This window comes from Gopherus evgoodei, chromosome 6, assembly GCF_007399415.2.
Source record: "Gopherus evgoodei ecotype Sinaloan lineage chromosome 6, rGopEvg1_v1.p, whole genome shotgun sequence".
NCBI classification, from domain to species: Eukaryota; Metazoa; Chordata; order Testudines; family Testudinidae; genus Gopherus; species Gopherus evgoodei.
In genome coordinates, this window is record NC_044327.1 from 67,966,828 (window position 1) to 67,985,806 (window position 18,979).

Below are 18,979 nucleotides of genomic sequence, written 5' to 3' on the forward strand. Positions count from 1 at the left end.
AGCTTATCAAGCTAGTTTGATAGGATCTATTTTCCACAAACCTATGCTGATTGGCTTTAACTATATTACTCTCCCTAAACTCTTTATCAATCAAATCCTGTGTGAGCCATTCCATTATTTTGCCCAGGATCAATGTCAAGCTAACAGGCCTATAATTACTCAGGTTGTCCCATTTACCCTTTTTAAATATTGGCATAACATTAGATTTGTTCCGGTCCTCTGGAACGTCCATAGATTTACTGGAAAAAAAAATATTAACCAGTCCTGAGAGCTCCTTGGCCAGCTATTTAAAACTCTCAGATGCAAGTTATCCAGGCATGCTGATTTAAAAAAAAAAAAAGTCTTCCTTTTGCAGCTGCTGTTCAATGGACAGGGAGTTGTGTAACCACGCTCCTCTATAACCTTGACTCTGCACGAGGATGTCTAATTGTAGCAGCTGCATCAAGCCCCTCAGTTTCTGTTGGAACGGCAACTATTTCAGATGTAGCAGTATTATATGATAGCAGTCCGGCTTTTTTCCAAACACAGAAGAAATATTTATTGTACACTTTTGCCTTTTCTGTATTATTGACAAGTCTACCATTTCCATCTAGTAATGGACCAGTATCATTTTTAGAATTTCTTTTGTTCCTCACATACTTGGAAAAACTCCTTCTGTCCTTAACTCTGATGGCTACAGGTTTTTCTCCTTCTGTTTTTGCCTCCCTTATTCTATAATTTCTAGCTTCCTATTTATATTTAAGATACTGTGTAAACACCATTAATTTTCCCAACAGCAGAGAAGTGGATGCACATATTGGGCTAATTCAGCTGCTAAATCACAGTACTGGGCTAATTTGGCTGCTCACAGCAGGAGGCAGTGTCTCACCAGATAGCACCAGCATCCAAGAATCTTTATAACCTTTATAAATATTAAGGTTTGTAAAGAAAGAGACATGACAACTCTATGTTTTTCTTCTTCTATTACTGTTTTATTATTAATAAGCATATAGTATTTTGGTATTTTGCTCATAGGTAAGGCTCCGTATTTGTCATGGAGGTCACAGATTCCGTGACTTTCAGTTACATCCGGGACTTCTGCAGTGTTTGGTGTGCCTGACCTGGGGGCCACCTGAGCTCTGGCAGCCCCCGGGCCAGACGCAGCAGACACTGCTGGAGCAGTCTCGGGCCCTTCTGTCCTCCAGCAACAGCAGTGGTTGGGTTGCGGGGCGATGCTTATCTGGGGGGGCCCTTCTCTGTGAGGGCAATAGGAACTCCCCTCCCTCAGCTCCTAGATGCACATACTGCCTCCACTTGCAGGCACTACCCTTGCAGCTTCCACTGGCCACAGTTCCCAGACAATGGGAGCTGCTGAATTGGGGCTTGGGGTATAGCAGAGGCAGCATATGGAGCTAGGAGCTGGGGTTGCCGCTTCCCAAGATCCAGGTAGGGAGCCTGCCCCAACCCTCCCTCCCACCCCAGCACCCATGACCGCGACTCCCCTCTCCCCAGCAGCCACCGGGCCATCCCCCCCAGCACCTGTGGGGCCCCTGGACCGCACTCCCGAGCCGCCTCCCCCTCCGCCAAGTCTTAGTCAGGGATATACAGTAAAAGTCATGAACAGGTCACGGGCCATGAATTTTTGTTTACTGCCTGTGACCTGTGCATGACTTTTACTAAAAACACCCGTGACTAAAAGGTAGACATTAAGATGTCATGGAATTTTTTTTTTTTTTTTTTTTGGAGGGGCCTGGGTCAGTTGTTTGCATTAGTCTAGAAAGAGGGGAGGTTTACCCACTCTTTTTCTATCATGTGTGATTCAAGGATAGACAAAGGATAAGAAGCCTCTTGGTCACTTGTTCAAGTCCAATTCAGATTAAAAGTGATTAAAATTAATTAAACTAACAACTATTTGGTGCCCATTGTGAAATAAGGCCTGGTCTACACTACGCTGTTAAACCGATTTTAACAGCGTTAAATCTATTTAATGCTGCACCCATCCACACTACACTGCTCTTTATATCGATTTAAAGGGCTCTTTAAATCAACGCTAACCTCGGACCATGGATGCACACCACCGAATTAATGTGCCTAGTGTGGATATGCAAAATCGACTTTATAATATCTGTTTTATAAAATCGGTTTAAGCTAATTCGAATTTTCCTGTAGTGTAAACGTAGCCTAAGTGAGCTGCTCCAGTCCAGCATTTTCAGCAGAAAGGCCAAGAATTGAGGAAGCCGTTAAGACAGAATAGACCTCTAACTACCAAAGCAGTCATAAATCTGGCCTAAGGCTTATTAAAAGGTGAAGTGGGGATGCTTGCTTTGCCACTGCCATTGCTGTACCTCTTTTGTATCTATTCGGTACATAATGGATGTTTTTTTAACCTTTTGTCATAAACAGATAGCTAAGGGTTAATGTCTCTTTCACCTGAAGCACCTGACCAGAGGACCAATCAGGAAACCGGATTTTTTCAACTTTGGGTGGAGGGAAGTTTGTGTCTGAGTCTTTGTTTTCTGTCTGCCTGCTTTCTCTGAGCTTTGGAGAAGTAGCTCTGTTTTCTAATCTTCTGTTTCTAAGTGTAAGGACAAAGAGATCAGATAGTAAGTTATATGGTTTCTTTTCTTTGGTATTTGCATGAATATAAGTGCTGGAGTGCTTTGATTTGTATTCTTTTTGAATAAGGCTGTTTATTCAATATTCTTTTAAGCAATTGACCCTGTATTGTGTCACCTTAATACAGAGAGACCATTTGTATGTATTTTTCTTTCTTTTTATATAAAGCTTTCTTTTAAGACTTGTGAAGTTTTCTTTACTGGGAAATTTCAGGAAAATTGAGTCTGTACTCACCAGGGAATTGGTGGGAGGAAGAAATCAGGGGGGAGATCTGTGTGTGTTGGATTTGCTAGCCTGATTTTGCATTCCCTCTGGGTGAAGAGGAAAGTACTTTTTGTTTCCAGGACTGGGAACAGAGAGGGGGAGTCACTCTGTGTAGTTTCACAGAGCTTGTGTCTGTGTATCTCTCCAGGAGCACCTGGAGGGGGGAAGGGAAAAAGGATTATTTCCCTTTGTTGTGAGACTCAAGGGATTTGGGTCTTGGGGTTCCCAGGGAAGGTTTTTCAGGGGGACCAGAGTGCCCCAAAACACTCTAATTTTTTGGGTGGTGGCAGCAAGTACCAGGTCCAAGCTGGTAACTAAGCTTGGAGGTTTTCATGCTAACCCCCATATTTTGGACGCTAAGGTCCAAATCTGGGACTAAGGTTATGACACCTTTCATAAAAGGTTTTTTTTACTTTAAACTGTATACAAAAAACTATCTTTAACATTATTACAATTATGAGAAAAAGTCTGAGAAATTTTGGCCTTAATTAATGCTTTGTTTTTTACAACTAAACACCATGGTGTGAATAATGGTCAGAATGTCAGCCTTAGCTCTGAATTTCCTGGCTTTTTTTTCTATTTTTATCACAACCTCTACATGGTATGAACAATAGTTTCTATTTAACACTTAAAAAAAAAAAAACTTACTACAACATATTATAATCACAAAACCCCCAAACATAAGAATAAGTGGGTCAGCCCAGGGTCTACAATACCAGAGCTCAAAATTAGGGATTCTAGCTTGGGCACTTTTTTCAGTACAAAAGGAGAGTTTGCATGATACACATTCCACCCAGGGACTGCCACACCTCACTTCAAACTCTTTACTAAAACTAACTCTCAAGAAGCTGCATTAGTGGAGTTCAGTGGGCACATGGTCTAACACAGAAGGAAAATGGAAAAGGTGGGAGAATAAAGCAGATGGAACACAAGGCTCAGAGTGGCTTAAGAGATCCATCCAAAAAGGGACAAAACCACCACAGGACAATGACACTTTTCAAGTTAATCCTTGAGTTTACTTTATAACGAAGAAAAAAAAGGAGTTAACAGGCTTTTCTATATAATAATGAAAACATGATTCCTCAATTTCAATTTCTAAATAATCTTCTCTTACCTTGGATACATTGCTAATATAATCCAGTTGGGAAGTACTCTCTTTATCAACTTGATTACAAAGATTTTGTAAAGTGGATGCATATTCTTTGTCACTTTTTACTCGCATGGCCATAAATTTCTTCACAGTTTCTAGTAGTCGTAACTCCCAATCTTGCAATTTTAACAAAGCATCATGAGAACACTTCAGGTCACTTCCAAACCCCATCTTTATAAGGCACTATATGCACTATGGGCAACAATAGAGGTTCTTCTAGTCACCACATCTGCAGACAGAAAATTAATGAGAAAAATATTGAAAGAGGAACCTATAAAATTTAATCACCACAAAGTTATGACACATACTGAAATTTAAAGCAAGAAGCAACTATTTTAATTTAACCACTCATCTCTGAACTAATAGTCAGTCAGCCACAATTTTCAACAGCAAGACTCAGCTCTGTCTTGCACATTAACCACTTAGAAAACAGCTAGCAGAGGAGAAAGGCGGTCCTGGTGTTAAAGCACTAACCTAGGACTTGGAGTAGCAAACTGAACTTGGATCTCCCACCACAGACTTCCTGTGTGAATTTGACCAAACTGCTCAGTCTCTCTGTGCCTTACTTCTCCATCTGCATAAAGTATTACTATAGCAGTACTTCCCTATCTCACAGGAATGTCTGTCAAGATAAATATAGTAAAAATTTTGAAGTTCTTAGATAAAATGGCAAGAGGTCCATATAAGTACATAAGATACATTGAATTCCCAAACTAAACAGATTGGTTTGATTAAATAGTTGAGACAGATCAATGGAAACAGATATATTACAAGACAAAAATGCCAGATTATCCTGCCCTACTCCTAGTAACCACAGAGCCTCCTTTCTTCACAGTACACTGCTCCTGATAGCCCATAAAATTCCTAGTCAATTGTCAGGTGTTAACACGTTGGGAATCAGATTCCAGAAGGCTAACAGCATATATAAAACCGCAAACACAATGTAAAAAGACTGCTAAGGTTTCAAAACCAAGTGCTTCAAAGTTCAGAAATGCCAGAAGGAAGGCTACCAGTGCAACCTTAATTCGGCACCTTTGTGAATATGCATTATGATACAGTCTTAGATTCAGGGACAGCAGAGCCTTCCAAAAGCATGGGGGGGTTGGGGCCCTGGCCCCATAAGGCTCCCCTCTCCTCTTCCCAACAAGGTCCTGCCTCACCCCTCCCCCCTGAGGTTCCTCCTCTTCCCTGCAAAGCCATGCCCCCCACCCCACACCTTCCCTCAAGTCCCCTCCTCTTCCCCCCAAGGCCTGTCCCCACCTTCCCTTCTTGTCCCGAGGCTATGCCCCAGCCAAGCCAGAAGCCACAGCAAGGCCAGGGAGCTCTCCTCCCCCAGACCTAACACCCAAGCAGGAAGGAGGGACCCAGGCTCCCCACAGTTGTCTGCGGCTCTTGCTGTGACCGGGGGGCACAGCCTTGGAGCTGCAGCCTAGCCATATTAAGAGCCGTGTGGGCAGCTACGGGGAGCGGCAGCGCAGACCCTCAACCTGCCCTAGGCAGGTACAGAGGACAGGGGCTGCTCTTTGGTCCCCTGAACTGTAGGCAGGTGTAGGGTCCACACAGGTTCCACAGCTCCCCGGGATCCCTGTCCTGGCTCCACCAGCTTCTGGCATGACCGGGGTCGTCAGGGGGAAGATGGGAAGGGGGCTAGGTTCACCATGGCAAAAAGTTTGAGGACCACAGCTCCCTGCCACCTCCACCACCACCACCCTGTTGTGATGTCACTGCTTTGATGATATGATCACATACTATTTTTCCCCTCACAGAATTCCTTGCTCATTCAGAAAGAATGGTGCTCACCAGATGGGCAAGAATTCAATATTTCTTTTTATCCTAATCAATCTTTGTGTGGTCTCATTCATTATTTACTGTACATCATCCAAACTATGCACTGAATACAGAATTAGTCAGGGTGGATAAAAATTAATCATTTTTTTAAAAAAAAATCAGAATTTTTTTAATTTAAATTGGATTTTTTGATAAACTGCTTTTTGAGGGAAAAATCTATCTTAATTAAAACTCAAAGATATCATCATTGGCTAGGGATTATAAATTCTAATTCTATAGTATGAGACAATATAGTCATGTAATGTTTAAGAAAAGTTTTGTAAATGGCTTCCAATAGTTAATGGTTTAGGAACCCAATCTTATGGGGTTACAGGAGCTTCTGTATAGATTATTTATGTTAATCTATCAATCTACCCAATGGGACTCAGTGCTCAGCCCAAAAGATACCATCAGAAATGCTTAGTTTTGCAGTTCTCAACCTGTGGATTTGGGTCTCCAGAGAGAACATGCTTGTTGACAGCAAAAATGTTTTTAATATAAATAAATAAATAATGGAGGTGAGAAATAACAGACCTCAACCCTATTGTTCCTCTGCACATTTGTGTACACAGAGTCAATCCCTTACTTCTCTCTCTAAAAGTGCAAGTTTCAAAAATTAAATGAATAGAAGATTGCGGGCGGAATAGATCTGGACAAGGAGAAGACATCTGGAGATAAATGTGAGAACGGAGGGACAGGCGGTACAAACAAAGGTAAAACTGTTTGAGCAGCATATTCCAGAAGTCTTGAGGTCTTTCTGAGTGTAGCCTTCATTGATTTGAGATCTACCATACCATTCTCTCACTAGAAGGGAAAACCTATAACGGCAGTAGACCGTAAAAGAGACCCAGTTTTGGAATATTTTAATTAAGATATTCTACCTGCGGGTAAGAGAGGCATGTATGTAAAATGCAAACAGTGCAACAAAGAAATGCAAAGCCTGATTTCCCAAATGAAACAACATCATGAGAAGTGTTCCTTCTCAGGAGGAAGCTGGGTTGAAGATGAGGAAAGAAACATGTCTGAATATGCAGGATCTTCAGGTTGGTAAACTTTTTTATTTCGTACTTCTTTCTTAAGGACTGCCTGTCTTCCTTCTGGACTATTCTTGAATTCTCGTGTTTGAGCAAAAAATACAGTTGTTACTCTCTGGTACTATCACTTTAGATGCAGTTGTGATAAAAAATAAATAGCTGAAATAGGTAGATCTTCAATTTACAATTTCACCTTTAAAGTAGTACTGAGTGTCAGTGAATGCAATGAGTAATACTAACACTAATAATAATTAAATAACTGCATTGAATTATTTTGTTTAGGAGAATCCATCCTCAACATATAGGATTCTGAAGACTATACACCTTCAAGACCACCATCATTTTCTATATTTCAGAGTTATCTGCCAATGATAGTGTTTCAGTCACATAATGTATGTCACATAGCCACAGTAGATCACCTGTAGCAAAAAGAAAAAAAAAATCTCCATCATTCTGAAACAAGCATAGATAAATTTGTGATAAGAACCAGCAGATGACAAGAAGAGATATTTGATGAAAAAATTGCTCTGTGTTTATGCAACAAACTCTTCTTTCCGTATGTTTGAGAACCCACACTTCATTAACATGGTTCAGTCATTAAGACCAGGATACAGTCCACCCAAAAGAGCAGATGTCGCAGGCAAATTGCTGGATAAAGTGTATGAAAGAGAAATTGAGCAGTGTGCAAAAGATTCTGTTTTATGTGCTTGTGTGACAACAGAAAAAGGGAATGTCTTCCTTACAGAAAAAATTAAAACATCAGGAAATACACACACAGCAGAATACTGACAAGAAGCAGCAGTAAAAGCTATAACAAACTGTGGAGAAAAAAACCAAATCTCTAGTAGGCAACTTAGTCACAGACAATGCTGCAAATGTATCCAAGATGAGAAGAAATTAAGACAACAGTGAAGAGAGTCCCAAGCCAATAATATACGGTTGCAGTGCTCATTTGATGCACCTCCTAGCCAAAGACTTCAGTGTTCCAGAAATAAAAGCTAATGTTGTCAAAATTGCAAAGTACTTCCGTAACAACCACTTTGCAGCAGCTGCTCTGAAAAAAGTGGGAAGAACCAAGCTAACCCTCCCATAAGACATGCAATGGAACTCAGTAGTGGACTGTTTTGACCACTATATCAAGAACTGACCTAATCTGATGACAGTTTGTGAACAAAATCGTGAAAAAATAGATGGCACGGTCACAGCCAAAGTTCTCCACATTGGGCTTAAAAGAAATGTTGACCACATGCTGAGTACCCTGAAGCCTATTTCTGTGGCCTTGAACAAAATGCAAGGAAATAGCTGTTTCATTGCTGACGCTGTTGAAATTTGGAAGGAATTGAATGAGATCATATTTACAGCAAACAGAGATAAAATCCTTCCAGCAAAAAGAAACATTTACAAGTTGAGAAAACAAATATAAGACTAACACGCCTTGCCTGGCTAATTACTTACAAGTTTGAAACATAAGAGACTGATTCAGAAAGATTTGGAGAGCCTGGATGGACGTCTGGTCCCTCTTAGTCCCAAGAGCGAACAACACCACCACAAAGAGCTCAAACAAAAGACTCCCCTCCACCAAGATTTGAAAGTATCTTGTCTCCCTATTGGTCCTCTGGTCAGGTGTCAGCCAGGTTTACTGAGCTTCTTAACCCTTTACGGGTAAAAGAGACATTAACCCTTAACTATCTGTTTATGACAGGACTGATTCATTCCAAACTGAGAAATCGTTTGGGACCTGAAAAAACAGGAAAGCTGTTTTTCTTTTCCAGATTATGAACAAACAGGAAAATGAAGGTGAAGACAACTGAGTTAGCTGCAGAAGCCAATATTTTAAGTTTCTCATGTTGACCTGGCTGACACAGTCAATTTAATTTTTTTGGTTTTTTTAAATATTTCATTTAACAGTTTTAGTTAAAAACAATTTTAACAAAAACAAACCTGATTTTAAAAAACTTGAATGTTTAACTAAATTCAAAAATTCATATGCTTGTTTTGTTATAACATTATATGTTCGTGGTTGAAGAAAAAGATCCAGAATACATAACGTGGTTGTTTTAGTTAAATATAACAATTTAAACGTCTGTCTGTTGATGTTCTCCTCCTAATACAGCATGGCAAAAAAACTCTCCAAATATTAATGATTAACTTGTTGAATTGGAGATAGTTCACCTCCCAATGACTTCATAAATATCTGCTTCAATTACCTTTGGTAAATGAAATAACCAAACAATAATTCATTTTCTTATATAGCTATAAAACTAATCTGAAAAGTTTTCAAAATAAACTTTAAAAATGTTGCTAGCAGCTTGAAGGGTGGGCCTGACAGCTTTGCCAGGACGAGGTTTAGGTCCCAAGGAGGGATCGGTTCCTTTATCTGAGGGAACATCCTCTCCAGTCTTTGAGAAAACCAATTACCATTTCATGTGAAAACACCAATGTGTTCTCAGCCTTAGGTCAGATGGCTGAAATGGCCACCAGGTGGACCTTAACTGAAGAAGAAGGCCAGACCTTGTTGTTTCAAGAGCAGAGTATACTCCAAAATAAATTACAATGAGTACTGTGTAGGTGGAACTCCAAGTTGGGAAGACCAGGTAAAGAATCATTTCCACTCTACCAGATAAGTTGCCCTGGTGTAGGCTTTTCTCCCTAGCAAGATTCTACAAACCTGCTCCAAGCGAGCTTGCTCTTCAGGATTCAGCCATGAAGGTTCCAGGCCAACAAATGAAGAGAACTGAAATTCAGGTGAAGCAGCTGAACAGGGTCCTGGGTGATCAGGTCAGGGTGTAGTGGGAGATGGACTGGGGGCTCCACTGGAAAGCTCAGAGGGTGGTGAACCAGTGCTGTCTGGGCCATACCAGGGTTATAAGGATGTGCTGTACTCAATCCTGCTTCATCTTTGACAGAATCTTGTGAATTAATGTTATTTGGGAAAGGCAATAATAGAGGTGAGTTGCCTGGGCCAACAGGTAAGGCATCCATAAGAGAACCTGGGCTGTGGCCCTGCAGGGAGAAAAACTGATGGCATTTCCTGTTGCTCCTGCAAAGAGGTCTATAAGAGGAGCCCTCTACCTCTAGAAGATGTCTCTTGACGTGTCCAGTCGAAGGAACCATTCATAGTGAGTGGAAAGGGACCTGCTGAGGCAATCCGCAAGTTGGTTCTGTGTACTCGGCATGTAAGATGCCTCTAGGTAGATGGAGTGTAATGCAGAACTCCCACAGTTGGATTGCTTCCTGGCGCAGGGGGAAGAATGCGCTTCACCCTGCCTGTTGATGTAGTACATGGCGATTATATTGTCCATGAGAACCGAGACTGCCTTGTCTGCAATGTGGGTTAAAAACGCCTGGCAGGTCAGGCAGACTGTGCTGAGTTCTCTGATACTGATATGGATTGAAAGCTCTTCTTGGAGATGACAGGCCTTGAGTCCTGAGATGCCCAAAGTGGGCTCCCCAACCCAACACAGAGGCATAGAGATCAGATAAATGGATGGTTGGAGCCTTGAAAAAGGTATTCCCAAGCAGACTATGATTCAACCACCAAGTCAGTGAGTTGAGGACTTGAGTGGAAACATAAGTATCATGTCCAGATGATGTTGTGAGGGTGAACATATCGTGGCCAACTAGGGCCTGGAAAGATCTGAGATGTAGTCTCGCATGTTGTACCACATATGTGCATAATGCCATGTGGCTCAGAAGGCTCAAGCATATTCAGACTGTCATGGTCAGATGCGCCTGAAGGGTGCCTGAAGGGAACTTATCAGGTTCGAGATTGAGTAGAAACTATCCTCCAGAAGCAGGGTCTTCGCCTGTACAAGAGTCCAGAACCACTCTATGAACTATATCCTTTGTACAGGGCTAAGGGTAGACTGCTGGCTGTTTATTAATAAGCCCAACACCTGGAAGGTCGATTGGATGAAATGGATGTCTGATGCCACTTGAGTTCTGGACTGGCCCTTGATTAGCCGAGAAAATGTGAACTACCTTTCTCTTGAGGAAGGCCGCTACTACTGCCATACATTTGGTGAAGACCTGTGGGGCAGCCAACAGCCCGAATGGCAGAACTGCCAATTAGTAATGAGTCTGGTTTATGACAACACTTAGGAACTTTCTGTGCTTTGGAAAATCTATATGTGGAAGTATGCATCTTTTAGGTTGAGGGCAGCATACCAGTCCCCTAGATCTGGCAAAGGAATGATGGAAGCCAAGAAGACCATGCAGAACTTTTATCTCTTTAGATAATGGTTGAACCACTGCAGGTCTAGGATCAGTATGAGACTCCCCTTGGCTTTTGGGATTAGGAAGTAATGAGAATAAAACCCCTATCCTCTTAGACGGTGAGGAACCTCTTCCATGGCTTCCACCCAAAGGAGGGATTGGACTTCTTGTCTCGATATTTCTTCAGAAGAAAGGTCCCTATAGAGGGACAGGGAGGGTGGGTGGACAAAAATTGGAGGGTATAACCTAATTCTACTGTGTTTAGATCCCAATGGTCCAAGGTAATATGGTTCCAGGCATTGAGGAAGTGGGACAGTCGGCTGGAAAACAAAGGGTAACTGAATCCAGAATCGAGGGGATTGAGATGTCATCCTCAAGCATGTCATCAAAACCAGTGCTTCGAAGTTGCCGAATGTCTAGGGAAAGAATGTAACAGCCTTAAGGAAGAGGTTGGTGTATAGGATTTATGCCAGAAGTCCTTTTTTCTCCTCCACTGGTCCTGCCTGGGAAGCTGCATGAAATAGCATCAAACCTGCTGAGGCCTGTAGCATCTTCTGGTTGCTGCCAGACTATACAGACCCAGAGATTTCAGGGTCGCCTTAAAGTCCTTAAGTCTGTGCAATTTGGTGTCCGTTTTCTCTGAAAAGAGAAAGGGTTTGCTGCACCTCTTGAAGAAACCCCAAGGACTGTAATCATGAGCTCCTGCACATGTTAACAGCCATAGCTATTGATTTGGTCACAGAATTGGGAGAGTCTAAGACTGCATGCAGGGAGGGCCAGGCTACGATCTTCCCTCACACACAACCATTTCAAATTTGATGACAATATATACCTCCAAATCAGTGGCAACGCTATGGCCCCACAATATGCCAACATTGTTATGGCTGATCTGGAACAACGCTTCCTCAGCTCTCGTCCACTCACGTCCCTTCTCTACCTCCATCTTCACCATCTGGACCCATGGGAAGGAGACTCTGGAAAAATTCCACCACGATTTCAACAGCTTCCACCCCACCATCAACCTCAGCCTGGACCAATCTCATAGACTCGTAGACTTTAAGGTCAGAAGGGACCATTATGATCATCTAGTCTGACCTCCTGCATAATGCAGGCCAAAGAATCTCACCCACCCACTCCTGTAACAAACTCCTAACTTATGTCTGAGTTATTGAAGTCCTCAAAACATGGTTTAAAGACCTCTAGGTGCAGAGAATCCTCCAGCAAGTGACCCGGGCCCCACGCTGCAGAGGAAGGCGAAAAACCTCCAGGGCCTCTGCCAATCTGCTCTGGAGGACAATTCCTTCCCGACCCCAAATATGGTGATCAGTTAAACTCTGAGCATGTGGGCAAGATTCACCACCCAGCACTCAGGAAATAATTCTCTGTAGTAACTCAAATCCCATCACAGACCATTGGGCATATTTACCCGCTAATAATCAAAGATCAATTAATTGCCAAAATTAGGCTATCCCATCATACCATCCCCTCCATAAACTTATCAAGCTTAGTCTTGAAGCCAGATATGTCTTTTTCCCCCACTGCTCCCCTTGGAAGGCTGTTCCAGAACTTCACTCTTCTAATGGTTAGAAACCTTCATCTAATTTCAAGTCTAAACTTTCTAGTGTCCAGCTTATATCCATTTGTTCTTGTGTCCACACTGGTACTAAGTTTAAATAATTCCTCTCCCTCCCTGATATCTATCCCTCTGATATATTTATAAAGAGCAATCCTATCTCCCCTCAGCCTTCTTCTGGTTAGGCTAAACAAGCCAACCTCTTTGAGTCTCCTTTCATAAGGCAGGTTTTCCATTCCACGGATCATCCTAGTAGCCCTTCTCTGTACCTGTTCCAATTTGAATTCATCCTTCTTAAACATGTGAGACCAGAACTGCACACAATATTCCAGATGAGGTCTCATGGGAGGTCCACTTCCTAGACACCACGGTGAAAATAAGTGATGGTCATGTTAACACTATCCTATACCAAAAACCCACCGACCGCTATGCCTACCTTCATGCCTCCAGCTTCCATCCCGGACACACCACATGATCCATTGTCTACAGCCAAGCACTGAGGTACAACCGCATCTGCTCCAACCCCTCAGACAGAGACCAACACCTACAAAATCTTCACCAAGCATTCTCAAAACTACAATACCCGCATGAGGAAATAAGGAAACAGATCAACAGAGCCAGACGTGTACCCAGAAGCCTCCTACTGCAAGACAAGCCCAGGAAAGAAACCAGCAGGACTCCACTGGCCATCACATACAGTCCTCAGCTAAAACCCCTCCAACGCAACATCAGGGATCTACAACCCATTCAGGACAATGATCCCTCACTTTCACAGACCTTGGGTGGCAGGCCAGTCCTCGCCAACAGACAACTCGCCAACCTGAAGCATATTCTCACCAGTAACTAAACACTGCATATTTTCAGTGGCACTCACTGCCCAGGTCCTGGCCACCGGGCTGGGGAGGGGGGCTCTGCATTTTAATTTAATTTTAAATGAAGCCTCTTAAACATTTTAAAAGCCTTATTTACTTTACATACAACAACAGTTTATTTATATATTATAGACTTATATAAAGAGACCTTTTAAAAACGTTAAAAAGTATTACTGGCACGTGAAACCTTAAAGTAGAGTGAATAAATGAAGACTCAGCACACCATTTCTGAAAGGTTGCTGATCACTGGTCTATAACAGCTATGTTCCACTACAATTATTTAGCCATATGATGTGACAATCCATCTACTTCATGAAAAATCTCGCAAAGATACAGGCAGACATCTTTCTCTCCAAGTGCAAACAGATGGACATCATAACAAAAACGGACTGAAGGTAAAAAATCCATTACAAATCGACATACTACACTGACTATCGTGAGAGATTATGCCACACACTGTCAAAGAAACTGCGGAACCACCTGATCAGCATCCTGTACGGCAAACAGGAGAAGATGAAGAATGAGCTCTCAAAATGCGAGATTCTCATATAAAACCAACCTTCCACACAAAATTACACATGGTTGGATTTACGAAGACAAGATAAGCCATTTATAACACACACTTTATTTCTCTACAGAGGAAAAAGGACAGTAAACTATCTAAACTCCTACATGACACAGGCAGCTACAACAGTGGTACCCTTAACTCACTCAATAATATTGTTAATCTATCCAACCACACACTTAGCCCGGCAGAAGAGTCTGTCCTATCTCAGAGACTCTCTTTCTGCCCCACCATCCTCACGCACCTGATACAGTTTTGCGGTGATCTGGTAGCCTACTTTCACCATCTCCTACTCAAGGAATATTTTCAACACCTCACTGAACAGAGCACTGACCTACAGGAACCTTCCCACCAACACTACAAGAAGAAGAATTCTGTGTGGACTTCTCCTGATGGTCGAAATGACAGACTGGACTTCTACATAGAGTGCTTCCACAGACGTGCACAGGCTGAAATTGTAAACCAACAGCATCACTTGCCCCATAACCTCAGCTGTATAGAATGCAATACCAACCATAGCCTCAGAAACAACTCTGACATTATAATCAAAGGGGCTGACAAAGGAGGTGCTGTTAGTCATCATGAACAGGTCAGGTTATGAACAGGAGGCTGCCAGGCAACTCTCCAACACCACATTCTACAGGCCACTATCCTCCGATCCCACTGAAACTACAAAAGAAACTACATCATCTCCTCAAGAAACTCCCTGCTACAGCACGGGAACAAATCTACACAGACACACCCCTAGAGCCCCGACAAGGGGTATTCTCTTTATTACCCAAGATACATAAACCTGGAAATCCTGGACGCGTCATCTCATCTCAAGCATTGGCACTCTTACAGTAGGATTATCTGGCTATTTGGAATCTCTCCTCAGACCCCACACTACCAGCACTCCTAGCTATCTTTGAGATCCCACCGACTTCCTGAGGAAACTACAATGCATTGGTGACCTTCCTGAAAACACCATCCTGGCCACAGTGGATGTAGAAGCCCTTTACACCAATATGTCACACAAGGGTGGACTACAAGCTATCAGGAACAGTATCCCTGATGGGGGCCAGGCACACCTGGTGGCTGAGCTTTATGAAGCAAATACTCACCGGCAACTACACACCACAGAAACACTAACCCAGGAACCAATCCCTGTAACAAACTCCATTGCCTTCTCTATCCCCGTGTCTACTCTAGTGACACCATCATAGGAACCAGCCACACCATCAGAGGCTCGTTCACCTGCACATCTACTAATGTGATACATGCCATCTTTTGCCAGCAATGCCCCTTTGCCATGTAAATTGGCCAGACTGGACAGTCTTTATGTAAAAGGATAAATGGACACAAATTAGACATCAGGAATAATAACATACAAAAGCCAGTTGGACAACACTTCAATCTCCCTGGACACTCAATAACAGATTTAAAAGTAGCCATTCTTCAACAAAAAAACTTCAAAAACAGACTTCAAAGAGAAATTGCAGAACTACAATTCATTTGCAAACTTAACACCATCAATTTGGACTTGAATAGACACAGAGTGGCTGGCTCACTACAAAATCAATTTTCCCTCTCTTGTATTGACACCTCCTCATCAATTATTGAGAGTGGACCACATCCACCCTAACTGAATTGGCTTTCAACGCTGGTTGTTCACTTGTAAGGTAACTCCCTTCTCTTCATTTGCCTATATATATTTATGCCTGTATCTGTAATTTTCACTCCATGCATCTGAAGAAGTGGGTTTTTTACCCACGAAAGCTTATGCCCAAATAAATCTGTTAGTCTTTAAGGTGCCACCGGACTTCTCGTTTTTCCACTGAAACAATGAAACTGATGATCAAAAATGGGAAACTAGTAAATGAGGGGCAGACAGACTTTTCTCACTATCTGGCCCACAACTATGAACTTCACTCTCACAACACTTTAGAATGATCATGTAACTGCTGGAATGTAAGAAACACTCCTTTGACTCTGCTTTTCCACAATAACCACACATTCAAAATATTATCTGTATTATATAGAAAAAAAATTCAATTGTCAATAACAAACATTTGTCTAACTTTCGACTGTGCTCTTTCTTCCTTTGCTTTCCTCTGTCACGTCATCTTAAAAGAGTAAGCTCCTCTGGGCAGGGACCATGTCACACTATATATTTGTGCAGTGCCTATCACAAAACCAAACACCACAGCTCTGCCCCTGTCCTGAGGCCTCGCTCCTTCCCAGAGACTCTGCCCGCGACTCACTACATTCCCCCTCCCTGAGTGGCTCACTGTCCCCCACCCTCACTCACTTTCACTGAGCTAGGGCAGGGGGTTGGAGTGCAAAAGGGGGTGAGGGCTCTAACTGGAAAAGCGGGCTCCATGGTGGGGCCAGAAATGAGGGGTTCAGGGTGCAGGAGGGGGATCCAGCCGGGGGGTGGGGCCGAGGAATTCAGAGTGGGGGAGGGAGCTTCAGATTGAGGCAGGGGGTTGGAGTGTGGGAGAGGGCAAGGGCTTTGAGCTGGGGATGCTGGCTCTGGAATGGGGTCAGGAATGAGGAGTTTGGAGTGCAGGAGCGGGTCCAGGATGAGGGGGTGGGGCTGAGGGATTAGGAGTGCATAAGGAGGCTACAGGTTGAGGCAGGAGGTTGCAGTGCAGGAGGATGTACAGGCTTTGGGCTGGAAATGCAGGCTCTGGGGTAGGACCAGGGATGAGGGGTATAGGAGGGGGCTCCAGGTTGAGGGGGCGCCTCAGGGTAGGGGCATAGGTTTACCTCAGGCAGTTCTGGCCAGCAGCACAGCAAGGCTAAGGCAGGCGCCCTGCCTGTCCTGGCTCCATGTGCCCCGGAAGCAACCAGCAGGTCCAGTTCCTAGGCAGCAAGGCCAGGTGGCTCTGCGCACTGCTATCGCCCACAGGCATCGCCACACCCAGCTTCCATTGGCCAGCAGAGTAAAGAGCCAGTGCTCAGGGCAGGGACAGAGTGCAGAGCCCCATGCCCTGCCCCCCCCCACCCGCCTAGGAGACGGACCTGCTGGCCGCTTCTGGGGCGCAGCACGGTTCCAACTAGGACAGGTAGGGACCAGCCTGCCTTAGCGCTGCAGCACCATGAACCAGACTTTTAATGGCCCGGTCAACAGTGCTGACCGGAGCCACCAGGGTCCCTGGTCAAAAACTGGACACCCGGTCACCCTAGCCCTCTAGGAGCCATTGTAATATAAACATTCTAAAAACAAAACAAAACAAGAAATTCCTTCCATTTGGAAGATGGACAAAAAAGAATCCCATATACTTCTTTTTAGAAAAGTACTACATTGTACAGTAAATTGGAATGGTAAGGACAATTATGAGATGACAAATTTTACGATGACTAATGATAAAGTGATCAGCCGACTTTCAGCTCAGCCGAAGGTAAAAGTTCACATACCTTTTTAAGTGTTGATGTTATACAGAGGTATCCTTAATCCTGTGCTCCAGAGTTCAAATCTTCTGACTGTTCTTTTTCTTCACTTCTTCTCTTTTTTTTTAAACAATGTTCTTAAAATTCCCAAGGAACTCTGTATAAAAACAGACATTTATTTTTTCATCCATTTTACTGAAATCTTTTAGTCCTTTACAATAATTTAAACTTCAACCAGATCATTTGCATTTTCAGATTGTTTCATGTCTTCAACTGATAAAGGGCTTGGAGGAAACAGAAGGAGCAAAGATTATTCTAATGACCAGGAACCATATCTGCCACCAGTTTCTATACGGAACTCCAAGTGAAGAAAACAGTTTTGCTTAAATATATATGGCACAGAATGGTTACAATAGCTAGACTGCCTGAATTTATTGGAAGTAGAAAGGCTTATTTTTATTTTTTTGGTGGTATTTCATTCTGTTAACTGGAAATCAGACAATTGACTGTAACTCTGCAAATACATTTGAAATAAAACAAAATTTAGTACAATAAAACTGTGCAAAGAGCAACTCCTTACCCCATCCTCAACAATATACACAGGTTCTCTCCTCCCCGCTTCCATGCTGCTTTGGCTTTGCAAATAACTCATACACTGCAGCACAAACACTTAAGACTAAATTTCCTTCTCAAGATTGGAGTTTCCCTTCAGAATCTCCTCTCTCCTAGTGCCCTCTGCTAAGAGAGCATTCCACTGCCTTCATTTCCTAACTGGGCCAATTCACCAATGTGAATCTCCAATAATTACCCTGAACAGAGTTTTAGCAGAAGAGCCTTGCATTCCTTGGCTTGGTCTACACTATGTGTTTATACGGAATTTAGCAGCATTAAACCGATTTAATCCTGCACCCATCCACACAATGAAACCCTTTATATTAATATAAAGGGCTCTTAAAACCGATTTCTGTACTCCTCCCCAACGAGGGGAGTAGCGCTCAAATCGGTATTGCCATGTCGGATTAGGGTTAGTGTGGCTGCAATTCGACAGTATTGGCCTCTGGGTGGTATTCCACAGTGCACCATTGTGACCGCTCTGGAAAGCCATCTGAACTCAGCTGCACTGGCCAAGTAGACAGGAAAAGCCCTGCGAACTTTTGAATTTCATTTCCTGTTTGGCCAGCGTGGAGAGCTCTCCAGCACAGGTGACCACACAGAGCTCATCAGCACAGGTAACAATGCAGTCTCCTGAGAATCGGAAAAAAGCTCCAGCATGGACTGTACAGGAGGTACTGGATCTGATCGCTGTATGGCAAGAGGATTCCATGCTAACAGAACTCCGTTCCAAAAGACGAAATGAAAAAACATTTGAAAAAATTTCCAAGGCCATGATGCAGAGGCCACACCAGGGACTCAGTGCAGTGTCACGTGAACGTTAAGGAGCTCAGACAAGCCTACCAGAAAACCAAAGAAGCAAATGGAAGGTCCGGGGCAGAGCCGAAAACATGATGC

The 18,979-nt window shown here is 43.1% G+C and overlaps 1 protein-coding gene across 11 annotated transcripts in view; it reads right to left on the reverse strand.

Annotated features, from left to right (window-relative positions):
• Positions 1 to 18,979, reverse strand: part of FER (FER tyrosine kinase) — a 435,712-nt gene that overhangs the window by 381,613 nt on the left and 35,120 nt on the right. For all 11 annotated transcript variants that reach the window (XM_030565797.1, XM_030565791.1, XM_030565792.1 and 8 more), the window contains 2 exons: positions 17,498 to 17,627; positions 3,974 to 4,238 (listed from right to left, as the gene is read on the reverse strand). In XM_030565797.1, coding sequence (XP_030421657.1) covers positions 3,974 to 4,180 — 207 coding nt within the window. In that variant the 5' untranslated portion in view covers positions 4,181 to 4,238; positions 17,498 to 17,627. The remainder of the gene's footprint in view (positions 1 to 3,973; positions 4,239 to 17,497; positions 17,628 to 18,979) is intronic.